Source organism: Xiphophorus couchianus, chromosome 8 (genome assembly GCF_001444195.1).
Source record: "Xiphophorus couchianus chromosome 8, X_couchianus-1.0, whole genome shotgun sequence".
Lineage (NCBI taxonomy): Eukaryota > Metazoa > Chordata > Actinopteri > Cyprinodontiformes > Poeciliidae > Xiphophorus > Xiphophorus couchianus.
The window spans coordinates 26,390,228-26,417,255 of record NC_040235.1 but is presented as its reverse complement, the minus strand read 5'-3'; the positions used below and the strand labels follow the sequence as shown (position 1 = coordinate 26,417,255).

At 38.1% G+C, this 27,028-nt stretch overlaps 2 protein-coding genes across 4 annotated transcripts in view; one reads left to right on the top strand and one right to left on the bottom strand.

Moving 5' to 3' along the window:
• Window positions 1-10,848, bottom strand: part of zmiz2 (zinc finger, MIZ-type containing 2) — a 39,076-nt gene extending 28,228 nt beyond the window's left edge. Inside the window, exon 1 of one of the 3 annotated variants that reach the window (XM_028025508.1) lies at window positions 10,341-10,848. The gene's annotated coding sequence lies outside the window, so the exon portion shown is untranslated. Of the gene's footprint in view, window positions 1-3,196; window positions 3,221-10,340 lie in introns of those variants that run through there. The other 2 variants (XM_028025509.1, XM_028025510.1) reach the window with 2 other exon arrangements.
• Window positions 10,849-18,740: 7,892 nt separating this feature from the next.
• pargl (poly (ADP-ribose) glycohydrolase, like) overlaps window positions 18,741-27,028 on the top strand; it is a 12,546-nt gene continuing 4,258 nt past the window's right edge. The window contains exons 1-11 of the mRNA XM_028025972.1: window positions 18,741-18,883; window positions 20,295-20,947; window positions 21,984-22,121; window positions 23,004-23,096; window positions 23,546-23,617; window positions 23,707-23,787; window positions 24,510-24,670; window positions 24,756-24,835; window positions 24,916-24,988; window positions 25,998-26,073; window positions 26,179-26,326. Coding sequence (XP_027881773.1) covers window positions 20,297-20,947; window positions 21,984-22,121; window positions 23,004-23,096; window positions 23,546-23,617; window positions 23,707-23,787; window positions 24,510-24,670; window positions 24,756-24,835; window positions 24,916-24,988; window positions 25,998-26,073; window positions 26,179-26,326 — 1,573 coding nt within the window. The 5' untranslated portion in view covers window positions 18,741-18,883; window positions 20,295-20,296. The remainder of the gene's footprint in view (window positions 18,884-20,294; window positions 20,948-21,983; window positions 22,122-23,003; window positions 23,097-23,545; window positions 23,618-23,706; window positions 23,788-24,509; window positions 24,671-24,755; window positions 24,836-24,915; window positions 24,989-25,997; window positions 26,074-26,178; window positions 26,327-27,028) is intronic.

Here is a 27,028-nt window from a genome sequence, read left to right as displayed (position 1 = left end):
TTTCTGTTTCCCGTATATGCCTGCCGATCAGCAATGAACAGGATTTTGTGTGAACTTGCTTCACCAATGGATTTTTCTTTTGCCAGAAATGATCTTTGACAGAGGTACTTCTGAATCCACCAAAGAAAGAAGGGATTAAAACAATTTATGCATCCAAACATGTGCCCTTACCCTTGATCTGAACTCAAACACGATGGAGTCACAGAACTCAAAAAAGTGGAAGGATTCAGTTCTGATTAATTTAATACCAAAAAAAGGATCGGAATGGCTGATCATCACTCAGAGCTTATCAAAACAAAAAAAAGAAAAGAAAAAACGGACAGATTATGATTATAGGTCAGATGATTTGTACATCACAAGTTGACCAAATTTTCAGAAGGTCAAGACACACCTTGAAATATATATATAACCATCAAGCAGCAAACATTTGCTCTATCCAGATTTTTGACAGTAAACTGATCATCTTCAGATTTTCTGACTCAGACAAAACAAGAAGTTTCATGATGTTAGCTTAACAGGCTGTATAGATCTTCACTATCCCAGTGACCTCATCAATGGCTCTGGTTTACATCAGTCAATAAAACAGAAACATGCAAGAACAGATGGGTGGTATTATGGAGGCCATTATTGGTGGAGTCTTTAGAATATGAATGATGTTCCATATGCATTCATTATTTGCAAACTTTATGATGTAGAGCTTATTTGTGGTAGTCTATGATTTCAGCATTTGGTGGCTGTTTATTCTCCTTTATCTAATTAAAAAAGATTCATAAATACAATTTGGGGGGATTTTTGCTTAAATGTGAAGTCATAAATAAGACTTGATGCATTAGATAGAATAGATAATGCATCAGCTTAGTTCTAAGTTCAGCCCAAACAAGATAATAATGTGTTCATTTCTGTTCACTACCCAAACTTTCTGAGCAAGATTTACATACCCAGTTCACACTCAAATATTGTTTTGTTCTAACAGAGTTACATTTATAGAAAAATATTCATCTTATTCCTTGTGTTGCAACTTGCAGCATGGTAACAGTAACTGCAGTAAAGCAGTTTGTTCTTGTGTTGTGATCGACTACATTTCTTCTTTTTGCCTGTTTTAAAAATCACACTCTTATGTGCATGCCTTTTGTCCAAACCAGACTTTAGTCACTGTGATATTGCACACATTGATATTACGATCATGGCTGCAATTCAATATCTTGTGCAAATCTAATTCTTATCTAAATTATTTTTGTACTTGCCTTAAATTTAGTGGAGATTCAGGCATCAGTAACAATTTTGTGGAGGAATTTTGTGTAATTTCCTGACCTCATGGATACCTGCACAGCTGTTTGAATCACGTCTCTGAAATTTATAGACAACGATAAATAAAAACTCTTATTATGACAAGTTTTTTACAGTAAGTGGTAAACAACGAATACAGTAAATGCCCACCACTATTTCAGTGCATGCTCTTCTCTAATGAGTCCAATCCATGAAACAACCAATACAAGTTCTAGTTCAAAGACAGTTTGTGTTTAAAGAGTCTTCCTTGAGAGATGCTGTTCACATTTTGACACCAAGATGACACCTAGCCATCAATCATCCATACCTGGCCAGTGTTAAGCTTCAAACAGGATTTTCTAGGGAGGGAGTTTCCACAGAGCTTATATGTTAAGTCATCAAACAGTAGCAACAAAGAGGCGGTCACATTCTATGCTGATGACAACTTCATTGCAAACAATATTGTGCAGAACCAATAGTTAATGCCACTTAACTCCACACACATTTAAGGAACTCAGAAGCAAGTAGATGCAACAGTTTATGGGGAATGTGTAAGATTACTGGCAAAGATAAAATGACTTGGATCAAATCCAAGCCATATGCAGGATGTGTGAAACTGAAAGGAAATCTCTCAAAACAACTGTTTTGATGTTGTTTTGATGATAAAACATCAAAACAAAAGGAACTTTTTACACATTTTGACTAAAAATGTGGTAGTAAAAACAGATCTGTCTTTAAACCCAAAGCGCATCAAGCTACCAATGCTAATGATTCCTAGCTCAGAAAATTCAGTCCAAGTACTAACATAAAAGACCTGGGACCATCAAAAGTCGAGTAGAATCAGGACTTTTGTATCATCCATTGATTCATTATCATATCAAAGCCTTGTGAATAGCAATCAAACGCAGCTGCCAAGTGCCTGAGGACTCCTTAGGATCCACCTGTGTGTAATTTAACTTAACCAACATTGTGTAATAAAACATTATGCACTTACAGAGCTTTGTTCAATCTATCACCCTAGAATGGCTATCACCAAGACTTTAATTTGTGATTAAAGTCTGACAATGTGACTGAAGTGGCCTATTCAGGCAATGTGTTTACTGTGCCCACTTCACTTCACAGCTCTTCATTTTTGATAAGATCCTGGTTCTGTTCAGAATTCCTCAGTATCTAAAGTGCTGTACAGCCATAACTAACTCAAAGATGGCCTCGGTTATACCTGCAAGTTCACACATCTAGACCCGATGATGATGCTGATATAATGTACATCCCTATTTATGGTCTTTATTTAGAGCGGAGAAAGATACACATGGAAAAAACGTCTCATCTACAGCTTACAGAAAAAAGTTTCCCATTACTGCCTGTTTTTCAAACAGGTAGTAATTATTTTATAATAAAAAGTTTGGGAGTTACTGCAGCTGTACTGTGTAGTTGGCTTGCCACTGGAGAAAACACAATATGGACATCTAAAGGAATGATTAAGGTCTAAATTAGGTTTTTATAAACCAGCTTATTAAATATTACACCTGCATCTTCAGCTCCATATGTTCCCTCTTTTTCTTCATCCCTGCGCCATGCTGCTCCTCCGCCTTTACCTAACAAGTTCCTTCATCTGAGGGTTACCAAGTGGCATGCTAATTCCCCAACATCAGAGCCCCGACATCCTCCAACCCCCTCCCTGTTTTTTTTCACTGCCACTTTCCTTTTTGTACTTTGCAGATTTGGGTCAGACATCATGAATCTTGTGTAAAAAGACAGAGAGGGAGGGGTGCTGCTCCTCAGATCACATGATCGCCACTCGCGAATTCCCTCCTATTGAGTACCTTGGAACTTCCATCACAGCTCAGCGGTGAAACCACACAAAGGGAGGACGAGACGTGTGAGACTGCATCAGATGTTCAAAAGCGAGCACATGAGGCGCAGACTGTACCTGTGGAGGACCCATTGCGACACTCGGTTCTTTCTCTCTCTCTTTGCCTCCTTTGACCACGGCATCTTGACATTTTCTTTACCCTCGACTCTTCCTCTTCACGGATCCACCTGTGTGTAATTTAACTTAACCAAGATTGTGTAATAAAACATTATGCTCTTACAGAGCTTTGTTCAATCTATCACCCTAGAATGGAAAGAGTATGACACAACTGCACATGACTGTCAACTGAAGATTAATAGGCCAGGCGAGGAGAGCATTAATCAGAGGAGCAGGCAAGAGGCCCCACTCAGGTGGGTTAATGTTTCAACAGGATCACTATTAAGTCATGCACAATGGGGCTGCAACCAACTATTATTTTAGTTATCGATTATTCTCTATCGATTATTCTGACAATCGGTAAATCGGATAAAACAATTGGCACACTGCAGATTTTTTATTTAAATCTTCTTTATGTAACATTGGAAATACATTACAAGATGCAAATAAACAAATATTTCATATCCTTTTTTTAAAATAAGAAAATAAACATTTCATTGACTGAAATGTAATAACAGTACAGGTGTGCGATACTGGATATTTTGGTATCAATCCGATACCAAGTAAGTACAGCACCAGTATTGCCAATACCGATTTTGATACGTTTCATTCAGGTTTGAAATATCATCAAACTTCTGACCTCTAGGTTTTTGTGTTTCCTTCTTTAGAATTGTTTTTTAAACCTAGAACAGAAGTTGGACAAAGTTTATAGGTGTCAGAACAACAAAATCTTTTTGAGGTAGGGCCGAAAAACTACAATTCCAAAGATAAAATAAAAATTCAAGAGAGAATCTGATCTTACCATGCTAGTAACTATCTAATATTGATGCCAACTTGTTAGCAATATTATTGGCATGCTGGAGTGATCTGCCCACCTCTAAATAAAAACGTTCTTTTTGGGAACGCTTTATCATTTCTCTCAAAGGATGCATCTGCAGGTAAAAAAAAGCTTCAAACATCAAAATGTGAAAAGCTCAGATAGTTCTGCTAGACTTAACATCAAAACAGTGTAGGACTGATTACTTTTTCAATTAACCAATTAATAATTGAATAGCAAAAGGTCCTTGATAGGAGATTTATTTATCTACAGAATTTAAACCAGGTGAAGCTGATAATCCTCTTAATGCAACATTGGAAATGCATTACAAAATGCAAATAAAAACTTGATGAATCTTGGGTAAAACATATACAAAGCGTTTTGTTTGGGGGTTTTATATGAAAAGTTTACACATTTCTGGTACAATTTCTGGTTTAATTACTGCTCTGATCATGTTGTTCTGTCAGCAAATGTAATTGTTTTGAGCCTGTGTACTCCAGTTAGCAATAAATCGATTTCTAAATGAATTAATGATCATTTCAATAAGGAATCATAATGATTAATCTGATTAATCAGATTTTTTTTTTAAAGCTGTATGTGTCTTTTTGTGCGCTGCATTTAAACTTCTGAATTGAACTGAAATCAAGTGTTCAAGTTCAAGTAAAGACACGAGTCATTGGTGTGAAAGTCCAAGTCAAGTCCAAAGTATTTTATGATATTCTTAAGTTGAGTAAGGTCTTTAAATTTGTGACTAAAATCTGGCTTGTTTCTCAACCGCATGATTCAAGTCCACACCTCTGGTATACATACATTAATAATACAATTTTATTTACAGCATAAAGTATAGAAAATATAAAACAGCAGAAGTGTGACCAATTAAAGTCTACCTTAGGCTTTGGTTTCTTAATGCCATCATCTCAGGATCAGTTTAGAAAAAAAATCTTTGAAAAATACACAATGTCAGACTCTGTATCTAACAGAGCCCTCCACTGGGTAAGGACTAGTGGACAAAACATCAAGATAAACATCCTAAAATCTAAACATGGATTGCATCCTATCATACCACTAATAAGCCAGTGGAAATACTAGTGGTATTTCCTTCTTCACAGAAACAGCTAAACTGTTATCAGAGGTGCAGAAACCTCCAATGGAAATAGGAAATGTCATCCATTCAAGTAATCTTGTGTTGCAATCTTAAACTTGCAAAACTAAGCTTAAATAAAAAAAAACCTCACCTACTGCATTACTGTGACAGATCCACCTAACAGTTATTTTTACTTTGCTATTTATACTTTCTGACAGATTTCCCAATTCTAGGAAAGGTGAACAAAAATGCCTACGTTTCCACACCAGAAATGGACGCCACCCAATGTTTTCTTTGGCTTCACCAATAGCCACAGGTAAAGAGTCAACACTAGAACAACTTACAGAACATAAATGTTTTTAAAAAGCAGCCAAGTTACTTCCCTTACTAACTTTCTCAAAACTGAGTTAGTACAACTCTTTACAATATCACTAATCAGGAAGAGTATCAGTTGCATTTCTACTGAATATTAGAAAGCTTGACTTGCATAGTTTGTGCTAGAAGAAAAGTTGGGAAAATAAAGGTTAGCCATTTCTAAACTGCAGGTTTGAAAAAAACAAAAATCATTCAACACAAAGGACAGCCTTCCCTAGCTGACCTGCTCTGCTCTCGTCTTTTAAAAGCATTAATGAAGAGCCTCTAGTGATTTGAATAGCTAATCTTTTAACGTCAACTGTCCAAATCCCCCCAGTCCTTCCCAAACAAAAAACAAAACAAAAACAACAAAAATTAATAAGTAGTAATTTAACCATATTTATGTGAATTACTTATAGATTTTGGATAAAAACTCTTGCCCTTGAAATATCATAAATACCACCTTAATGCATCTGCGAATAAAATGAATTAGCACTGCAAATAATGATTATTTTAGTAATCGATTATTCTAGAAATTATTTTGATGATTAATCGATTATTCATATAAAAATATAAGCACATTTTGCAGATTTGTTGATTAACCACTTAAGCGTTTAGTAATTAATTATTCTGTCAATTATTCTGACGATTAATGGATAAAAAATTGCCATCTTCTGCAGACTTTTCAGTTAAACGCTTAAGTTTATTTTATACAATGCTAGAAATACATAGAAAATGCAAATAAACAACCCATTCTGTTTCAAATAAAAAAAATTATATTTTGTTGCGTAAAATACAGTAGCATAGCATTTCTTTATGTGTGCTTGATCATTTCTAGCAAAAAGAATGCATCTGCAGCTAAAACAATGCTTCGAACATCGAAGCTCAGCCCTTTCTGCTCGACTCAACATCAATTCAGCGTAGGGCGAACAATCTGTCTAATGTTTTTCTCAATTAGTAGATGAACAGCAACAAGAGCTTAATAGGAGATTTTTTTTTTACTGAATTTGAACCTGGTGAAGCTAAAACTTTGTCACTTGGGGAATTCTGGGTAGAACACATTTACAGACAAGGAAGAGTTTGTTTTTTTTATCGTAAGCGGGAAATGTACAAATGTTTGTACAGTTTTGGCTTAATTACTGCTCTGAGTGTGTTGTTCTTTCAGAAAATTGCAAGTTTTTGAGCTTGCATACTCCAGTTAACAACTAAATTAGTTAATTATTTCAATCGTCGATTCATCACAATTAATACGATTAATCATTTAACGATTTCATTAATCGTTTAATGAAATAATCGTTCATTATTTCCCATGAATAATGGAAAAATATCCCATTATTCATGGGATATTTAAGAAATTCTCCTGCCCAAAGGTTAATACATGGATTTGGTGAATACAAACACAGAACCTTTACTGTACAACTGTCTTTCTTTTGAAATGTTACTTGAACTAGACCTTTTCTTCTGTCACTCTGTATTAGAGCTGCACAGTACATTAAAGTACTCCCGCCAACAATTTGAGAGTTAGCATATCATCACTTTCCTTTCCAGATCTAGATTCCTGTTTTCCACATTTCTGAGGGGAGTATGATTTTTTGTCAAAACTGACCTAAAGTAACAGAGCCTGGCCTCGTGCCAAGTCAACATGTTTTTGTGCCCATGATACGTCCAGGAAGCCACGGCCAGAGAGGAAAAACAGGCAGTGGCTCCCTCACCTCAGAGACACACTCCGACTCAAAAACAACAACAAGTCATGCTTGTTCAAATAACAGCTTTGAACCATCTTGTGTCCCATATAAGTCATTTCTGTGTCCTATTGGCTGGAGGATAAAATTTAGACCACAACGTGATACCTTATGTTAAAAAAAACAAACAAACAAAACAAAAAACGGCATGTTACTTCAGTAACATCCAATTCAGATCAAATCCAAAATCTCTACACATTATTGGCTTATTAGCTTAGATAATATGTCAAAAGTTTACCTTTTACCAGTTGAAATCTTGGTATAAGCAATGATTCATGCGAATCCATGATTTTAAAAAGAACATCAAACTATACATTATGTAATAGCACTTTTTTGTATCTTTTATACTGTTTTGTAAAAGTGAAAACATTTGAACTGTTTGTATACAATAGATCTGTGACATTCCGGTCGAACAGTTCCCTTGGCAACCCAGGAGTGCCTCAGAGCTCTAGTCTTGGGCCACTACTCTTTATCATTGCCAGGATCCCACTTTGTCAAATCCCAACATGTCATTCATATGCTGAGAGCATACAAACTTACATCCGCATCTGATCACACTTACTGATCAACTCTTCACATGGTATAAGAGTCTAACTGCTTGGAAGTCTCCCTAACCTTAAAAACAGTAAAACACACACTAGACGGCAAGGTTGAAGATTTCCTCTTGGAAATAGATTGCTGCTAGATTTGTCCATCTTCCATCTTCTGCTTTGAGTCACATTTTAAACCCTTCACAGAATCTGCTCTCTCTCACCTTAAATATGTCTCAAGAATATTGTCATGTCTCACTGATCCTGGGTCACTGCAAAATGGTCTTGTTTTGGTCTTAGGATATCCAGAAAAGCACTAGAAAGGTCCCATATGTACAATGCCTATAAAACGTATTCACTCCGTTGGATGTTTTGCACTATTTGTTGCTTTTATAAATCAGTCATGATCAGCAAAATATGGCTTCAGCGACAATAAGATTCACAAAGAACTCTTTAATATCAAATTGAAATCTGATTTCTCCTAAATGACAATGAAGCAAAAATATTTAACATAAAATATGCTGCCACCACCGTGCCTCACAGTGGGGATGGTGTGTTTGTGGTGATGTGCAGCGTTTGTTATCCCCCAAACATAGCATCTTATCTGATGGTCGAAAACCTCCATTTTGGTCTCATCGGAGCAAAGAACTTTCTTCCACTTGACCGTGGAGGCATGTTGTCTTCGTGCCGTCATGGTAACCAGGATCAATGGATCTTTCAGATGCAGGCTTTTTTATATTAAGATTACTTGAGACACACTCGCTGTACTCAGGTGAGCTCCATTCCATTCATTGAGATGACTATCACCAATTGGCTGGACTTCTGTCAAATTAGGTCAGTCACTTCAAAGGGGGGGTGGATATTATGTTACATATTTTTACTTGATTGTCATAATTTTGTAGAAATCAATTTTCACTTTGACATTAAAGAGGCTTTTTGTCATTTTTTGGTCACATAATAAAGAAAAATTTTGTTGATGGTTGATTTGTAAAAGCAATAAAAGGGCAAAACATCCAAGGGGTGAATACTTTTATAGTATAAATACTATTACTTGTTTTCCCGTGTTTTCCTGCATTAAATCATGGAAAACACATTACAACTTGATGAAGTTCTCCTTGAATGAGTTATTTTTGACAATGACTGTACCCATGCACATGAATGAAAATATTATTTAATTCGGTTCAAGTATCCAGTTCCAATAAAATTCATATCTGGTTTATATGTAAAGAATAAATTACTTAAATTCAGTAATATGCCACTAAGGGTATTAATTATGCAGTCACAACCAGAAATGACCTCTGCAACCAAATCAGTACAATGAACACAAGGCTTCATCTGTGGACTGTAAGAGTTAGCTAGCTTTGTGTCTGTTGTCGGCATTGAAATGACTCAAGCTAACTATGTGGAAAATGATGCCGCCACCACCAGATTAGTAGCAGCATCATGCTGTGGGGATGCTTCTCTCCAGCTGGGACAATTAAGCTGAAAAAGTATAGAGTCATTCTGGAAGAAAATATGTCAATAGCTGAAGAAGACTTGAGATTGGGCGAAATCGATGTCCGCGTGCACCAGTTGTCAAATCTGACTAAGCTTGAATTAATTTGCAGAAGAATAGTTCAAGTAAAAATTTAATTCTTTAAATGTGAAAACAAGTAGAGACACCCCCTCCCCAAAGATTTGTCACTGTCATTGCAGCAAAAAGTGTTGCTTTTTTTTGTATTGCTTGTTTGTTTGTTGCTTTACATACGATTGAATCAGGAGGATGAATACATGTCCACTCCACACTTTTCAGATATTTATTTGTATTCAGAATAATACGCTGGCTTATGCAAAACCTATCCAAACAAAGCGTGAGATTGTAATGTGGCAAAATGTGAAAAAGTTCAAAGGGCGCAAATACTTTTGCAAGGAAGATTGTTATATAAATGCATCACAGTAAAGGTCAGCCAACAAATGTAACACGGCACTGAATTTTTTCCCTCCAAATATCTCTTCAGAGAAAGACCTCTCTACTGTGCTATGTACATATATATATATATATATATATATATATATATATATATATATATGTGTGTGTACATCCATTTTCTTACACCCTTGTCCCTAGTGGGGTCGGGAGGTGCTGGTGCCCATCTCCAGCTAACGTTTATATATATATATATATATATATATATATATATATGTCTCCCCGTTTACAGCGTGTTTTGTTTTCTCTGCAGCTGCCTTCTCCCAAAATAACCCAATCATTCCACAGCAGGTAATTCTTCCCAAACAGGTTTAATGATCTAATATGACAGCAATATTAATGTGACACATATTACTGCTCATTATCTCAGCGCCAGACGTTTTCAGTAAGCTGCAGCCCTTTCTGCAAACATGAACACCCTGATTTGTAAACGCATCTTGAAGAGTGTCACAGGAAAAACATGCAGCAGAGCAGAACAAAGCATTTCAGCAGTGTGCAGCACAGAGTGGATGAGACCAGCCTCTCTCTGTCTGTGTCCGCGTGTGTTCTGTGCGCGCGTGTTCCCCTCCGTCACTAAAACAGAGAATAGCAGCTGTTTTGCTTCAACCTTACCTTATCGGGCTGCTCGGGGGATAAAGCGCAGACGCTCCGGGTGATGGAGCTCCGCCGTTTAAAAAATAAAATTAAAAAAAAATACCCAAGCACAAACGTGAAGAAATAGGCGCAGGTAGTCCCGTTTTGAAGGAAATGGAAGAAGGCGCTGCGCTGGCAGCCTCTCGTCGCTTTAAGTTTGGGTTATGTGTCGCTGTGTTAAGTGCCAGCAGAGGACTGGAGTAGGAGAGCTGTCTGTGGAGGGGCTTTAACACGCTGCTGGCTGAGCCGCTGGCTGCCACCCTGAGCTAACTGAGAGCTACTGAACTCACACCGTTAACTTTGTGTAACACCGTGGAACGTCCTTTGTGCGGCGTCACTAAGCGCGAGCGACATGGTAACGAACGCTAGCTAACGGTTAACACGCTGCCTGTTCGCTGCCCGGAGCTTACCGTGGCTATGCTTCAGCTGGCAGACAATGAAGCTGCTTTATACTATACAGTTATGTTAGCTTAGCTAAACGGAGATAAAGCTAGCGGTGCGTTCAGTGACCTTTAATAACTCGTATTTTTGTCAACTGACACTTAAAATATAAATATTAAAACAAGGATACAGTTGCGTCTGTGTTAATGTATTTAAGTAATCGAAAAAAATAAGTGAAATATGTAGGTATGTGTATATTGCGGTGATTGTGGAGATAATGAAACGTGAAAATTATTTATCACAAATTAAAATATTGCATTAGATTTTTTTTTAAAGAGATTGGGGGGCTTCTTAAAAGTTTGTTTATGTACTGTACACATTTCATTCAATATTACTTGGCCCGGGCTCCTTTTGCATTAATTAACTCCACCAGACAATATTAACAATAATAACGATATCACATTTATTTGCATAGCGCTTTTCTTTTCATAGACACTGTACAAGAATCGAGTAAAATTGCAAACAGAACACTAGATCATCAAACAAAATCATAAAAGGAGAACACTTAAATACACACCTCGTTAAAAAACAGTCATACATTAAAAACTCTTCTGCTAAGGGTTTTTTTTTTTTAGATGTGATGAATAATCAGTCCGTGTCTGCTGAGGTATCATGGAAACCCAGGTTACTTTCAGCTCAGCAGTATTGTTGACTCATATCTTCCTCTGGAAGCTCTGGTAATAATTCTTCCTCCTTCAACTGCTTGTTTGAAAGGGGGAAAAAAATAGCCGATGCGTCTGTGTATTACTTTATTTCTGTAGGGTAGGGTGTAATATTTCTTCACGAACTGCTTGTATAAAGTCAACTTTTCTTTTTTCTTTTTTTTTTTTTACTCCGAACCATACTTTCAGGCGTGGGAGGGGACGGGAAAAGGAGATGTCCGACGGTCATTAAACGCAGCATTATCTCTCCGTGTCGCAGTCAGGTTACAGAGAGAAGGACCGATGTGAGCACTATAGCTCAGCGGTACAAAATGCTTCTGGTCTCTTTAAACTGCACTCTTTACGTTTACAAATGTGCAACTACCATCGCGATATTTTTGTGGCACTTATTTTTTCCCCCAATAAAAACAAACAAACAAACAAACAAAAAACAAATTAAATATGCATTACATATTTATATACAAAAAAGCAAGAGTAATCCAGTGCTTTAATCCTAATTTTCCCACAGAGGCTGTTGCAGTTAGTGCTTGCTTTCGCAGGTCATAACCTGGCAGCTCAGTGAGCCTTTCCTCATTGCTCAATAGCCCTCTATAATATATTCATGAGCTCACAGGGCTAATGTCTCCCACAGAGAAAAGGATGTTTCCCCTCCCTCCTCCTGAAGCCTACTGAGTGAATGACTGCAGATTAGAGCAGATCATTTTCGAGAAAAAAGCAAAAGAAAAAAAAAGCAAGAGGAGCATGACGTCACCTGCAGCTGATCACCATGTATGGAGGTTGGGGAGGGGGAGGAGGAGGGGATGGCATGGATCATGCAGCATGGCCCTGTGATTTCCCTTTACCTGCAACACACATGTGACAGAAGTACACACTCTCTGACAGGAGGCAGCATCCCTTAAAGCCAGCTTGGGCCCAATGGGAGACGAAGCCGGAGCCGGGGCCAGAGACGGAGCCCGGGCCGGGGCCGGGGCCCAGACCAGAGCCAGGTCCGGAGTTATTAGATTCGTCTGCAGTATCTTGCCACAGGGCAGTGCAGCGTGGCGAATAAACAGTCCAACCTGCCTGTGTTTTTCAGACCTCTGTTGCCCTGGAAACAGGTTCCCGAGATTTCCCATTTCTTCATTTTTTTTCTTCTTCTCTATCCATCTCTCCTCCTCCTCCTCCTCCCCAGCATCACCACCACCACCACCTCTACACTCCACGCGCTGCGGCTGCCTCGCTGCTTCCTCCCCCAGCGACCTGTCGCATCACGTACAATTCCAATCTGCTGCAGTGTTTTCACAATGTCACAGGACCAGAGGCGACACGGCCACGCAGGAGCAGCGGCCGAGGAGCGCCGACCCCTCCGCTCACTCCGATCGGAGTCTGAGCGGCCATCACTGCTGCAGCAGCCTGACTTCCACAGGCAGAGAAAGGAGAAGGGAGGAAGGGAGGGCTGGAGAGACAAAGAGGGAAAACAAAGCAGGTTCAGATTGGTTTCTGGTTTTTATGGCGGCGCAGATGCAGAATGCTCCTCTGAAATGAATCATGCAGATGGATGTAAACGGTGAGGTGAAAAGGATTCCCCCACCTTGACTCTCCTTTTGGAGATGTCACCTCAATCAAATGTTCAGAACATAAAACGATAAACCTGAGTAAAATCCAAATGGCAGTTCTCAAATGATCATTTCGGTTATCAGTGAAAAGACCACAACTTTCCAAACCAACCTGGTTGTATGTGGAAAAGTAATTGACAAACTTAACCTAGAAACGGGCGACAATGCTCCAATCAAGATAACAGACATCGAGTTTGTTATTGTTTCAGTTCTCCCACTTAGACTTTTTTTTTTTTTTTGAACATGTTTAAGGTCACGCCACAATGTCTCAGTAGGGTTTAAATCTGGACTCGGACTAGGCCACTTCAGAAGTTTCCTTTAGTTTTCTTGACATTAACACAAAAGTCAAGCTTATCTGCGTTGGCATATTTCAGCAACAGACAGTTCAAAATGCTTTACGCCATAAAAACATAAAAACCTATTAGGAGACAAGCAAAAAACATTACATTTTGTCAAATGCCATCATCACAATCATCAAGCAAACCCCCCCTAATCTTGGAAAAGTCTAGAATTGTCCCCCCCCCCCAAAAAAAAAGTCATTGAAGAAACATTTGCATTTAAATAATATCAATATGAAAAAGCAAAAGAAACAAAGAATGAACTATATCTGCCATTTATCTCAGAACTAAAATAAGAATAAATTTTTAGGCCCCCCTACCATTATTAGAACAATGGTTCAGTCCAACTTGTAGGAGGAGCAACAGCAGCGCTGAACAATACAGGCTCCGTTAGAGCCGCTGAAGTGAGGAGTTAGCTGTTAGCTGTTAGCTGTGGCTCTGCAGCACAAACATAAAACCCTCCAGTAAGTAAATACTTAAAACAAAAGACATGTAAACCTTTTATTTAGTTTTACTGCTCAATAAGAAGAAATTAACAATAAAGACCAGACTGCAGTTTGTTGTTTCATTACTTTGGCTGAATCATGATAAACTGCCTGATTAGCAAAACTGCTACACTGCTTTCATAGACTTAAGCTTTTTTGTCAAAGGTAGCAAACATCTCATTCATATTTAACTCTTCAACTTTTATATAATTAGAAGAGTTTGAAACGGGAGGAAGAGGCTGAGCAAGTGGACACAGAAGAGAGCAGAAGAGAGAATAGATAGAAGAAACAGAAATTTTAGTTTTACTTCTCAATAGTTTGTTGATATGCATTACTAATCATTTTTGGTCCTGCAGCTTGAATATGAAATGTAACGTAAAATATGGTTTAAAAGGTTTTTAAACCATATTTTACGTTACATTTCACTGTAACTTCGCCGACCCCCCAAGAATTGCTCTTAAGAAATGTTCCTGTTTATGGTCCCCAACCCCAATAATGAGATGGGATTTACGCCCTTGTGTGCTGCTTCAGTTCATTGAGCCTGCTGCCTAACCCAAGGTCACTTGAACTGCTGGCCAAACATTCTCCTTAAGGATTTTGTTGGTAGTGAGCAGAATTTATAGTCCATCAGTTAAAGTCTTGAAGAAGCAAAGCAGCCCCAGACCGTCATACTCCCACCACTTATTATTTTTGGAATGGTATTAGTTTTAGCTCATGCGTAACATGCTTTTACTTTCATCTTGTCAGGCCACAGAATATTTTCCCTAAAGTCCTGGGGACCACCAAGGTGTTTTTGGTCAACTTGAGACCCGTCTTTGTGTTCTTCCTGGTCAGCGGTGGCTTTGACCTTGAAATTCTACCATGGGAAAAACTTTAGTCAAGTCTTTTTCTTGTTGTTCATTCACTGACCTTCACTCAAGCCAGCTGTGTTTTGGCTGTTCTTGGTTTTCTTTTAATCTGTTCAGTGAATTGTTGATGTACTCCTCCTGGAGTGATTCCAGCAGGCAGGGTACGGCTTTTTCTAGATAGGTGGTTCACTGTGGTTCACTGCAGGCCAGGGCTGCAACTATAGATCATTATGGTAATCGATTAATCTGATGATTCATTGGATAAAGAAAATTGGCCCATTCGCAGATTTTTCAACCACTTATCCTTATTTTACAAACTATTGGAAACACATTTAAATAATACAAATAAATGATTTAACTCCTTTTTTTAAATGATAAAATTAACATTTTGTGGCATATAATGCAAATACAGTAGTAATTTAGTGAATGCCTGATCATTCAAACTGTACAGTTTTGGCTTTTCTAGTGCTCTGACTATGTTGTTCTTTGTGCAAATGACATTGTTTTTTTGTTTGTTTGTTTCGATTACCAACGTAGTTGACGATTATTTGAATAATCGAATCATCACGATTAATCCAAATAATTGTTTCAGAGCAACTGGAGACAAATATGTGTCACTTTTTTTCTCATCTGTTTTTGAATTTCTATTTATACTCTGTTACTTTTTGAGATCTTTAGCCTGCTTCGTGTTGTCAGGCAAGCTCTGTCTATGTCATATTTTTTTTCTTTTACTCTTTAAGGGCTTTAATTAGGCCCATAGGGAAATATAACTCACTTGTTTTAAAATTGTGGTTAATCACTTTTCATTAATGATGTAACTAGAGGGGCAGTCATATTTTCATACAGTCCCATGTTGGATCAGATTACTATATTTTCCCCTAATAAAGAAAATAATCAAACTTTTTGGTATTTAGACAGATTATCTTTGCTAATATTTAAATTTGTTTGATGATACAAACTGTTTAAGGGAGCCAAAAAAACAAAAAAAAACCCTGAATAAATCTGTTTTTTTCCCCCACAGCACTATATTTCATAATTATGTTTTCCTGAACAGTCAAAACAAATGAAGTGCCACATGGAAGAGGAGTGAGGAGAACTTAGCATGTTGCCCGTCTCTTCTGACTTTCAGTCCTTTTTAAGTCATCCTTGTGTTTCTGCAGTGTTATGTGTGCATTCCTTTGTAGTGACTTCTCTTTGGCAGCCAGCAGAACATTCCAGGGAAATGGCTGACCTAGAATAACACTTACACACAAACACACACACACACACACAGAGAGAGAGAGACAGAGAGTCGGGATGACTGAGGCAGTGAGGTCCTCCGCCCTCTCGCTGGCCGGACTCACTGAAACCGCTGTTTACCGTTCATGTGGAAAACACAGCCACACCGCGCTGTGTGGATGCAGCTGGGGCAAAACCTCACATGACTGTTATCACAAGAACACATGACGGCGTTTGCCCTCCAGCTCCGCTGACCATGTCCTCCGGCCCTGCAGGACCTTCTCAGGCGGGATAAGCAGGCATTTTCCATGATGCAAGCCTGGACTGGGATGTCCCGGAAAACAAAGTTGTTGTTTTTTAAAACTGAAACATGAAGATTTTTTTTTTTTTTTAAGAATCAAAAGAAAAGCTTACGTTGCCTCGTAAAAATATTCACCCCCTGCATTTTGTTACATATTTATGGAACAGGCTCACACATCCAGGGATTTCTCTCCGTGTTTATGTGGGTACTTCCTGGGTACTCCCTCCCACAGTCCAGAAACACACGACTGTTACTGAAAATGTCCCTTATTATTCCAAGAAAATGTTTTTTGAAAAAAAGAAGAGTTGGAAAAGTTTTTAAAGTGGCTCTGTTTCTGAAATAACACTGTGGATGTATTACAACATCTCTTAGTTTTGACTTAGTTCACAAAATGTGGAGTCCCACAGGGATATATTTTTAGAATCCCCTCTGTTGGATGTTATCAAACATCCTTTAGGTTCCGTCTTCTGCAACCTATTTTAGGAAATTCTAACAGAAATAAAAATAGCAATAACAATCCTAAGCCAGCAGGCGTCTCCACACCAGTCAGGAGTTTCTTAAAGGTAGTTCAGGAAGTGAAATATTAACTGGTAAATTGTATCTGGATAAAGTGGTTTGAGGTGCAGCAGATTGTTCCTGAAGAGGTTGGAGGTGAGTCAGGATTTATGAACCTAATGCGCAAGAAGACAATGGTTCTCAATACATGGAAATCTAGATTAATGCAATGTTTACAGAACAATCCGGTGAAGCGAGAGCTTCTCACTGGTCGTCTTGCACTGGAATGTTTGCCTTCCATATTTAGATCCTTCTACTAGTTTCCAGTAAATGCAGAACATTTTTGAAAAGTAACCTTTTATTTTTAAGGCTTTACACAGGTTTCCTTCCATCTTTTCACTATTGTACCATGATGAGGCTTCGATTTGTAAGCAACATGTCTTCACATATTTCTTTGCCTGAAAAATGTCAACATACCCATTGTACATTTTTTGCTGCTATTCAGAACTTTAAAATTGTATCTCGCTGACAATTAATTAAAAGTATTAATCCCATAACATTATGTAAATGTGCACCTCAGACACATTTGTATTTATTTTATGCTTCAGATGTATATTAAAACAATATTTCGATATCTCTTTTACGCAAAGGTTGGCTATTACATTAATAAAATGTTAGGTGGTAACTAAAAAAAATTAACTAAAGTAATTGAATGTCAAAGTGTGAAAATGTGAGTGTATAAGATCTGGTTTAAATTTAAAGCTCATCTCTAATAATACAAATGTGATCTTGTGAAAAACCTGGCGTTAACTTACATATTCTGGCTCACTGCTGCCATCCTCTGGTGAAATCTCAGCAAACCCAGTGAAATCTTTATGTTATGTCTAAAAGAACATATTAAATGCAAGTAGGTGTTTTCATTGTTTTTTGGTTTTATTATTTACTCTATGATTATGATTAATTGCAAGGATAATATGTCTAGTTCTTGAACAGAAACAAACTAACTTACCTTTAATGTATTTCACATCTGATAATTCATGGTGTACCATGCTTGTTTGACTAAAATAAACAAAATAAAGATGTACATCTTTCAAGGATTATTCTGGCCTAAATCTGTACTAAATTCATCTAGTATGGTTGTGTGTGTGTTTTATTAGGAAATTCAGTAACTTGTCGTCCATTTCTCTGGGCAGTTTTTATAAGATGGAGGTCAAAATTTAAAGAGTTTGACAACAATTTTCTAATAAGTCATCTCTGCATTTTCACTCATTTCCCTTGATATCACATTCTTAGTCTATTGAGGTATGTATGATGTTATCCCACCCATATTCAGCTACAGAACACACCTGGGAGGATTTTTCACTAGTTTTAGGAGTATAATTCTGTAATTCTTTGAGCATTATTCCAAGACAGCATTTGTGAAGTCAGATACTGATGTGTAAGCAAAGGTCAGTCTCATATTAAATTCAAGTTCTGCCACCCCAAACTTGCTAATCTAATGTCTTTAATGATTTAACATGTCAAAGCAAAGCGAGGAAAACTTTTTAATATTAGTTTTCTTAGGTATTAGTCTTATTCACACATTGGAACTGGACTGAATTATATAACAAGAGGATTTCTAGAGATGTGGCACTTTGGGTCCTCAAAACAGTCTTAGTTTTCTTTATCATCCGATAAAAACAAACAAACAATTTATTAAGTTTGGGCAACATTCTAGTATTCTCCATATATGCAATTAATACAGTGTTTAGTTTTGGTGGTTTAAACGTTATTTTCAGATTTATTGCCTACAGTAGTATTATACAATTTGACTTTTTCATTTTTAACTAAGATGTTTAATCATCTCTTAAATAGAACGTGCTCGCACGCAATGCATTCTAAAAAAAGCTTTGAATTTAGCTGCAGCCAAATTATTAGCTTTAAATCAGATCATCAGATTTCAACATGCCCAACTCCAGAGCTGCTTTCTCGGTTGTGCGCAGCCGCAGTTGGTTTCAGCTCACTTTCGTTTTCGATTCTAACCTAAAGTAAACTGAACTGTGTCTCTCCAGTCCTGGGGGCGCGCGCAGCGAGGAAAACAACTCTATTGGACAGAATTACACGACATTCAAATAAACCCAACGCAGTCTTTGGTTGAAGGTGAGTTTTATAGCAAAATGTTTGCTAAATTAAATATGTTACCGACGACTACATGTGGGCACGCGCCTGTCTTTCGGAGTTTTGATTGAGGTCAGTGTTTGGTTCGGAAAAATAACCTCGGACGTGAAGCTAAAGGGGTCAAATTACACTGGACTGCTTTACCAGTCCACCTCCAGACAAATGATTCCCGTCACTGAGATGCTCGAGCTTCGTGCTGCTGAATGACTTGTGTTTTCTGTCGTGTGTAGACTTTCAGTTTCATTATTGCTTCTTTGGGGAATTTCTTCGTTGTTTACTTTATTTCTAGTCTTAGTTTGTCGCCTAGATTTGGTTCTCAGTTTGTTGTTGTATCTCATCTTGTGTTTCTTAAGATGCTGGTGTTCTTAGTTCATGTTCTGTTTTAATTATTTCGTTTTTGTTCAGTCACTTAGCGTTTGTTATTGATTTAGCTTTTAGATCCTTTAATTTTTTCCCGTTAGTTTTATGGTTTTTCCTTCTTCCCTCTGCCTGCCATTATGCTTTTTCCCATTTTCCCCCCATTTCCTCCTCTCTAGCTGCCCCCACTCACCTGTAATTAGCTCTTCTGATTCCTTCTTATCTTCCACATCTCCCTCAGTACTTAAGATTCTCTCTCCTTCAGTTTTTGTTGGATTTTTTTTGTTTGCTCTGTTGTTGGTCTGTTGCTGGGTGTGGGGTTTATGCTTATACTTTTCTTATAGCTCAACATTCCAACAACTGAGAAGGAATTCGGCTTACAAAGCTATTCATGGAAGAAGAATTACAAGATTAATTTCTACAGAAACCCCAAAAGTGAAACATACATCCTAGGGACACAAAATGGAATAAATTTACTCTTTTGCTCACAGTTGTTGATTCTGATTCAGAATATTCTACATATATTGAATAATGGATATTCTATGAAATGTCTTATTTATTGATATTAATCACATGTCAGATTTAGTAGATAAATGTCAGATTTTATTGATCTTTTTCAATAAAAAGATTTTTTACAAAGAGATTTGTTTGTCAGTTAAAAACAGGATCAGTGAAAGTGACAGACTCCTAAAAGTTTTGTCACAACAGAATTCAGAAAACATTTCAGATCAAGAAACAACGTAGAACTGAACTCCTTCCTTCCTGTTTCTAGTCTGAAAACTGAATATTTTATGCACTGAAAATGTGGCCACAGTCATGCTAATAGACATTATATGTGCTAACAGATTTAATAAGAGACTTATTATATCAGAAGTACAAATAAATAGCTTATTGCTACTGTTATGGCTGTTATTAGTACATGTTGGTTTCTGAGAAATATCTGACTGGGAATATCTTGGAATTAACCAAGTTGAAACCAGAGAACATAAAACTCACACTGACCGTCATCCTGGTCACATTCTCTTGTTTTCTGCAGACATGGAAAAGAAAAAACATCGCAATGACAGCTCCCAGGTCGCAGAATCATTTGATCCTCTGTACAAGGGAGGGGAGAAGCCCAAAAATGAAAACCAGCAGAATGGCAAGGATGGCTCAATGCAGGCCAGCTCCTCTGATCCATCCACATCTGGACACAGCTGCAACCAGAACGCAAGTAAGGCAAGCAAACGCGATGGAGACAGCTGCAACGAGGACGCAACAAAGTCAAGCAAACACCATGGAGACAGCTGCAATAAGGATGGAAGTAAAGCGAGCAAACTCGATGGAGACAGCTGCAACGAGGACGCAAGAAAGTTAAGCAAACACCATGGAGACAGCTGCAACGAGGACGCAAGAAAGTTAAGCAAACACCATGGAGACAGCTGCAACGAGGACGCAAGAAAGTCAAGCAAACACCATGGAGACAGCTGCAATAAGGATGGAAGTAAAGCGAGCAAACTTGATGGAGGCAGTGGCAACGAGGATGGAAGTAAGGCGTCCAAACACATGCCTGTTTGGGCGCCGTGTGGCGAGGAGCGCAGTGAAGTCGGCTTGTCGTGCTGCCGGCTGGATGAACTGAAGACGCTTCCACAGTGTGACATCAAACTGGGAAAACTGCATTTCTCAAAGACTCACACCGTCCTCATAGATGTGAGTTGTTTCTGCTTTTCTCTCTGTCTCTTTTTTTCTGAACAAGGAACAAGTAGGACGTCTTCATTTACAGGCACCGCCTGTTGAAAAACAATATATACATAATCTACATATCCAAAGTAGGGCGGGACCTGTTGACTATTCTGTCGATTATCTTGACGATTCATTGGAAAAAATTTGGTTACATTCTGCAGATTTTTCATCTAAGCCTTTTTAATGCAATATTAGAAATACATTAATAAAATGCTAATAAATAAACATAATAATTTTTTTTTAAATAAGAAAAAACATACTGCCTAAAATGCAAGAAAATCTGATGATAAATTTTTAGATTAACCAATTAATAATAGGATAGCAAAAGCTGCTTGTTAAGAGATTTTTGTCACAGAATTTGAACAAAGTGATGGTAAAACTATGCTGCTCCAGGAGTTCTGGGTAGGACATATTACTTTGGTAATCGATTCAGCATGATTAGTCTGATTTATTGTTTCAACTGTAATCCAAAGTCCATCCATCCATTTTGTAACACGCTTGTCCCTAATGGGGTTGGGAGGTGCTGGTGCCTATCTCCAGCTAACGTTCCAGGTGAGAGGCGGGGTTCACTCTGTCGCAGGGCTGTAATCCAAAATAAAATAGTTATTTTTTTAATAAAATTTTTTTCCTCATGAAATCACACAAATTCCAAATGGCTTAGGGACCATAACTGACTGTGAATAGCTTAAATTTGCAAATACTTGAGACCCCACATGAACATGTTTATAATTTCCTATTTTAATCATTTAAACACCAGACATACCTTAATATGCGATAATGTAGTCGAAACTGTCTTAGCACTAATTTGGAGTTATGTTTCCCAGAAAAATCCCCTAATAATGAACTCTGAAGCGGCTAGGATCCACTGCACATGACATCTCGATCAATAATCAAGCCATTTAAAAACACGTATCAAAAGTATCCTTCAATAGAGGTTAGATTTATTGCATAATAATAAAACCATGTTCCAGACAAAGTCATTTCTGCTCTGTTTGCTTTTCAGGTGAATTCCTTCAGCTGCAGGGCGATTGTTCCTCAGGACGGGAGAGACCTGTGGCTCAGTAGCTTTGTTAAGATGCCGTGTTCACCATCGAGCGTCTCACCCAAACCAGACACACAGTTTGGTCCCGTTAGATTCAAGGTGAAGAATTAATGAAGTCACATTTAGATAGTTTCATAAGGTCATCCAGACTTTGTACTTCTAGTGTTTCAGAGTAAAGACAATGTTTTATGACCTGCTGTGAAGAGGTTAAGAGATGTTTTGCTCTGCAGCAGATGCGCTTCTTCTCCAAATAAGGAATATTTGCTGACACTGGGGGAAACCCCCCCAAAATTATAACACATAAAGGAAAGGCATAGCAGGTAAAAAGTCAAATCAAAGATCCCAGAAATCAGTCTCTTTAATCAATCGGACTTTTCTTTCTTTATTGATCTTTGTTAAACTGATCTTTGAACTTATAGTGTCTGGACTTAGACAGATAGTTTCCAGCAGTTCCTGAAAATAAACGGTGAAGGTTCTAATGAAATGTTAAATTTAATGAATAACCCCTTCGTGTTTATGTCTGTATATAGACCTCAAAGGGACGGTACCCATTTTGTACTTCTTTCATTAACTCACTTTGTCATTCGCAAAACAGCCTTTACATTGACTCTAGTTGTGACAACAGCATCTAGTGCTCTTGAAGAAGTTTGACTTGAAGGAGTTTAAAGTGGTAGAAATCAGCTTGTATGTTAGCTTAGCTTCCAAATGGAAACTTTTCCCTGATTCTCCAAACTGATATTGCTCTGACTAATTCCTACTACAGGCAAGATACTGACTGCTCATAACTACAGCACATAACCCTGCAGCTTCCACAGAACTGTTCTTTGAACACAATGTATTGTACTTATTTGACCTAGGTTTAAAGTAAGAAAGAAGAGGAGCAGGACTGGTTATACTTTGTCCTCAAATTGATCAACTTTTGGTGAAATAAAGCAGATGTTTTAATATGTTAAAAAATGTAAAAAGTAAATGATGTTGCAGAGTCAATCTGGCCCAGTGTCGAGGTGGAGCCTGATCTCCGAGCAGCTGCGTGCTCTGGCCAAGAAGAAAGCAGCAAAAGCCGAAGAGGTGGAGGTATGGTTGAACTTCGGATGCAACTAAGTCATCGATTAATTCTGATTATTAATCCATTAATCAGATAAAAACAAATTGACACATTCTACAGATTTTTCATACAAGCTCTTAACCTTTTTCAATTTAATGTTAGAAATATATTAGAAGTAATTCACAAATAATTCAATTCCTATTATAAGTAAGGAAATCATAGTTTTATTTCCTGAAATAATAAAGATTTCCCTTAAGTTTAATTTGAACCAGGTGAAGATAAAACTGCCACCTGAGGACTTTTGGGTAAAACATATTTACAGACAATGTGTGTTTCTATCTTAAATGCAGAAACACACATTCAGATGGATGGAGGGATGGATTAGTTGACAATTATTACACTGACTGATTAGTCATTATTAATACTATGATTATACTAATTCTCTGATGCTTGACTCTGGTTACTTGTCTCCCATCAGAAAGCCATCCTCAGATACAACCCCAGCTATGAACGCGAGTGGTCTTTTGATGCACTTCCCAGATACGTGAAGGTCAGTGGTCATCTCTTAAACTGACGTGATGAGTTTTATGACTGATTAAAGCCATGGGTGATGAGAAATGTTTCATGCTTTCCTTCTAGAATGACATCGAAAACCTCTACGAGAAGCTGTTTCCGAAGATTGCTGCTTTGGCCTTGAAGCTGCCTGATGAAGTCAAGAAGGTACCAATGGAGGCATCGTTGGGTGACTCAGAGTCGGAGGCTTAGACTGAAATTGTACTGAACTCACAAAAACACAGACTCCAGATCTGGATTGCACTCGTACTTTAAGTCCAATATTTAGACTCGACTAAAGACTTTAGGCTCGATTTATAATCATTTATATATAACGAGGGTGAAATCAAGCCTGGAAGTTTAATTAATTGAGTTAATGGTCAATCTTGTAGCTTCAGTTCTGGTCCAGCAAGATTAATGCTAAGTTAAGTTAACTGTACTTAAAGCTACTTAAAGTTAACACAACTTTTAGGGGGTAGGGGTACGAAAGTAACAATCTTATAATTTGCTCCTTTGTTGCTACGTTGCTATGCAGTAAAACTAAGCTGTAATGGCAGAAGAAAAAAATTTGGCATTTGGCAAGAACCAAACAAAAACCTTCACGCTAACATTAGTAAAGCATGATACATATAAAGGTAAAAGTGAAGAAAGATGTGTTACTGCTTGTACATAAAACACACAAAAGACCATAAAGTTAATGAACAACCGTACAAACATGAGTCCATATGCAGCGCAGGAATATACCATTCAGCTGCTGCGACCCTGTAAGGCAGCCAGACCCACTGTGGTGTTCGCTTGTATGGAAAAGAAAAAGTACAGCGACATTCATTGTATGTTCAATGTCATTGTCCAATCGCCATAAGTGTAATAGTTTGTGTCTGTGTGTCCAGGCCATCCCTCTGCTGCAGCGCCACCAACCAGCCTCCATCACTTTGTCCCAGGGTCAGATTTCCTGTCTCCTTGCCAACGCCTTCTTCTGCACCTTCCCTCACCGCAACACCACCAAGTCCAACGCAGAATACCACAATTACCCGCCCATAAACTTCAGCAGGTCAGCAGACGCGGCGTCGCCGCTCCCCCTTACTGCTGCCCCGTCTTTATTTAACATCCCGACTGATTCTTCTGATTCTGCTCAGATTGTTCGGAAACTGGTCGGAGCGGAAGAGCCAGAAGTTCAAGGCCATCATGCACTACTTTAACGTGATGACAGACGAGAGTGAGTGCGGACCTCGGACCGTGGACGCGTGTTCGCGGGATGCGCAGGAGGTTTGTGACAATCTGCTGATTTCTCCTCAGAATCTAAACCAGAAGGCCTGGTGACGTTCGAGAGGCGGTGGCTCAGCGACGCAGAAGCTCAGGCCTGGGGAAAGTAATGTCCGATTTGAATTAATACAAAAAAATGAAAACATTCTCACATCAATGACGCTGCTACACACTTCATTACTTTTGGCAGCATTGATTGAAAGGATTTTATAAAAATGTAAAAAAAATAAAGCATACAAAGCCAGTACTTAGCTTTGATACTTCATAATTTCTGGAAATCATTCTGGAAATCTACCGACTGATGACTCTTTGTCGTCATATTAGTCTCTTTTGCACAATTTTTTCCACTGCTGTTCATCTTGTCAAACATCCTGAGAGGATATAAGTTGTGAGTTGACGGTATATAAGTGACCTGAATTGACTGGATGGAAACAGATGGTTCACTGTGGTGAACACCGAACGGGAAAAAGAGAGGAAGAAAACATGAAGACTTGAGCTTTCCTTGTCGTAGGAGAACTTGCCACAAACCCCCAGTGGAGTTAACAAAATGAATTGATGTGTATCTGATACTTTTGCACATTCATGTCTGAGCAATGGGAAAACACAAAATGCAGAGCTTTAGCGCGTTTACATGTTGCACAGGTAAAGTTTTATGGGATTCAGATGGAGGTCTTTATTTGCGTTTGTTTTGGATTAGCATGTGGTGCATCTGTTTATCCAGAATGAACTGCTTTGTTAGCACTGATGAAGAGTTATGGGCCAAAAATGCTAAATGTAACAATAACATTAATAATTTAAACCAAATTCAGCTGTAGGTGGACACATCTTATGGTTTGTGTTGTATTCAGATCATTACAGCATGTCATTATGTTATTCCCTCATCAGAAACATATCTTAAATTACAAAGTCAAATGTCTTTTAAGCCATATTTGTAGCATTTTTATAATTTGTTTAACGAAAACACATAGCACCGCCCCTTTTAACGAGAACAACTAGAAGAAGAAGATATTGAAGCAGCCATATTGTTTGTGTTTCTGTTACACTTTAGAAACATGGAACCAAACCTTTAGACCTGGTCAGCCCAGGCTGATCCACACTGTTGTGTTTTCTTGTAGGTGCACAGACACCCTGCACAAGCTGCATGTTACATCAGAGGGCCGGATCGAGGCCGAAGGTGCACAGTTGCTTCAGGTGAGAAGGGGCCTACAGCCGAGAGGATCACAGCTGTTTCAGTCCACGGCTGAGGCCTGACTGGATTGTGTGTGTGTGTGTGGGGTTGTGTGTGTGTGTGTGCAGGTGGACTTTGCTGCCAGCAAGATAGGCGGAGGTGTCCTGGACTCCGGCCTGGTTCAGGAAGAGATCCTGTTCCTGATGAACCCAGAGCTAATCGTAGCTCGTCTCTTCACAGAGAAACTTGACAGGGATGAGTGTCTCATCATTACAGGTAGAAATGAAACACCTCAGGCCAGTTGTGTGTTGTGCAACCATAGGTTTAGGTTTTGGCTATGAATAATAAAATGATTAATTCAGATCAAAATGACCAAGTCGAGGCGCCACATGATTATCAGGAGACAGTAGCCAAGTAGTTTTTAGTCTCATTTATTGTTTTATGAATATCTTGCCTGATAAGGTTTGGTGTTAAATGGCAATATGTGAAAGATTAAAACCAACAACTAATAAAAATTATACAATGACGTCACAGTTCAGTGTGAATAATGAATATTTACAGTCAAGTTTATTTTTGAAAAACTTTGCAATTATGCAGGACTTTCTGCTGGTCTGTCACATGAAGTTGAAACAAATAAATCAAGGTTTTTGCCAGATGTTTCAGCTATTTAAAATTATATTTAATATTTGTAAAAAATAAAAAGTATGCATATTATGTATTATGTGATATGGCACAGATACATATCCAGTATACAGGTTATTAAACGTTTAAGTGTTTTGTTAGATATGTTTTGTCCATAAATCAGAAGCCGCTGCAGGAAATGTACAATGCATCTTGTTCATACTCAAGGATAAATTTATTGGGTTCTGATTGGTTCTCAGCCTTTCAGTTCATTTGCTGTAAGCATGCACATTCTCAAGACACTCTTCTAAACGTAAAACCTAAGACATTTCATCAGACCGTAGCCGTGTCACATCT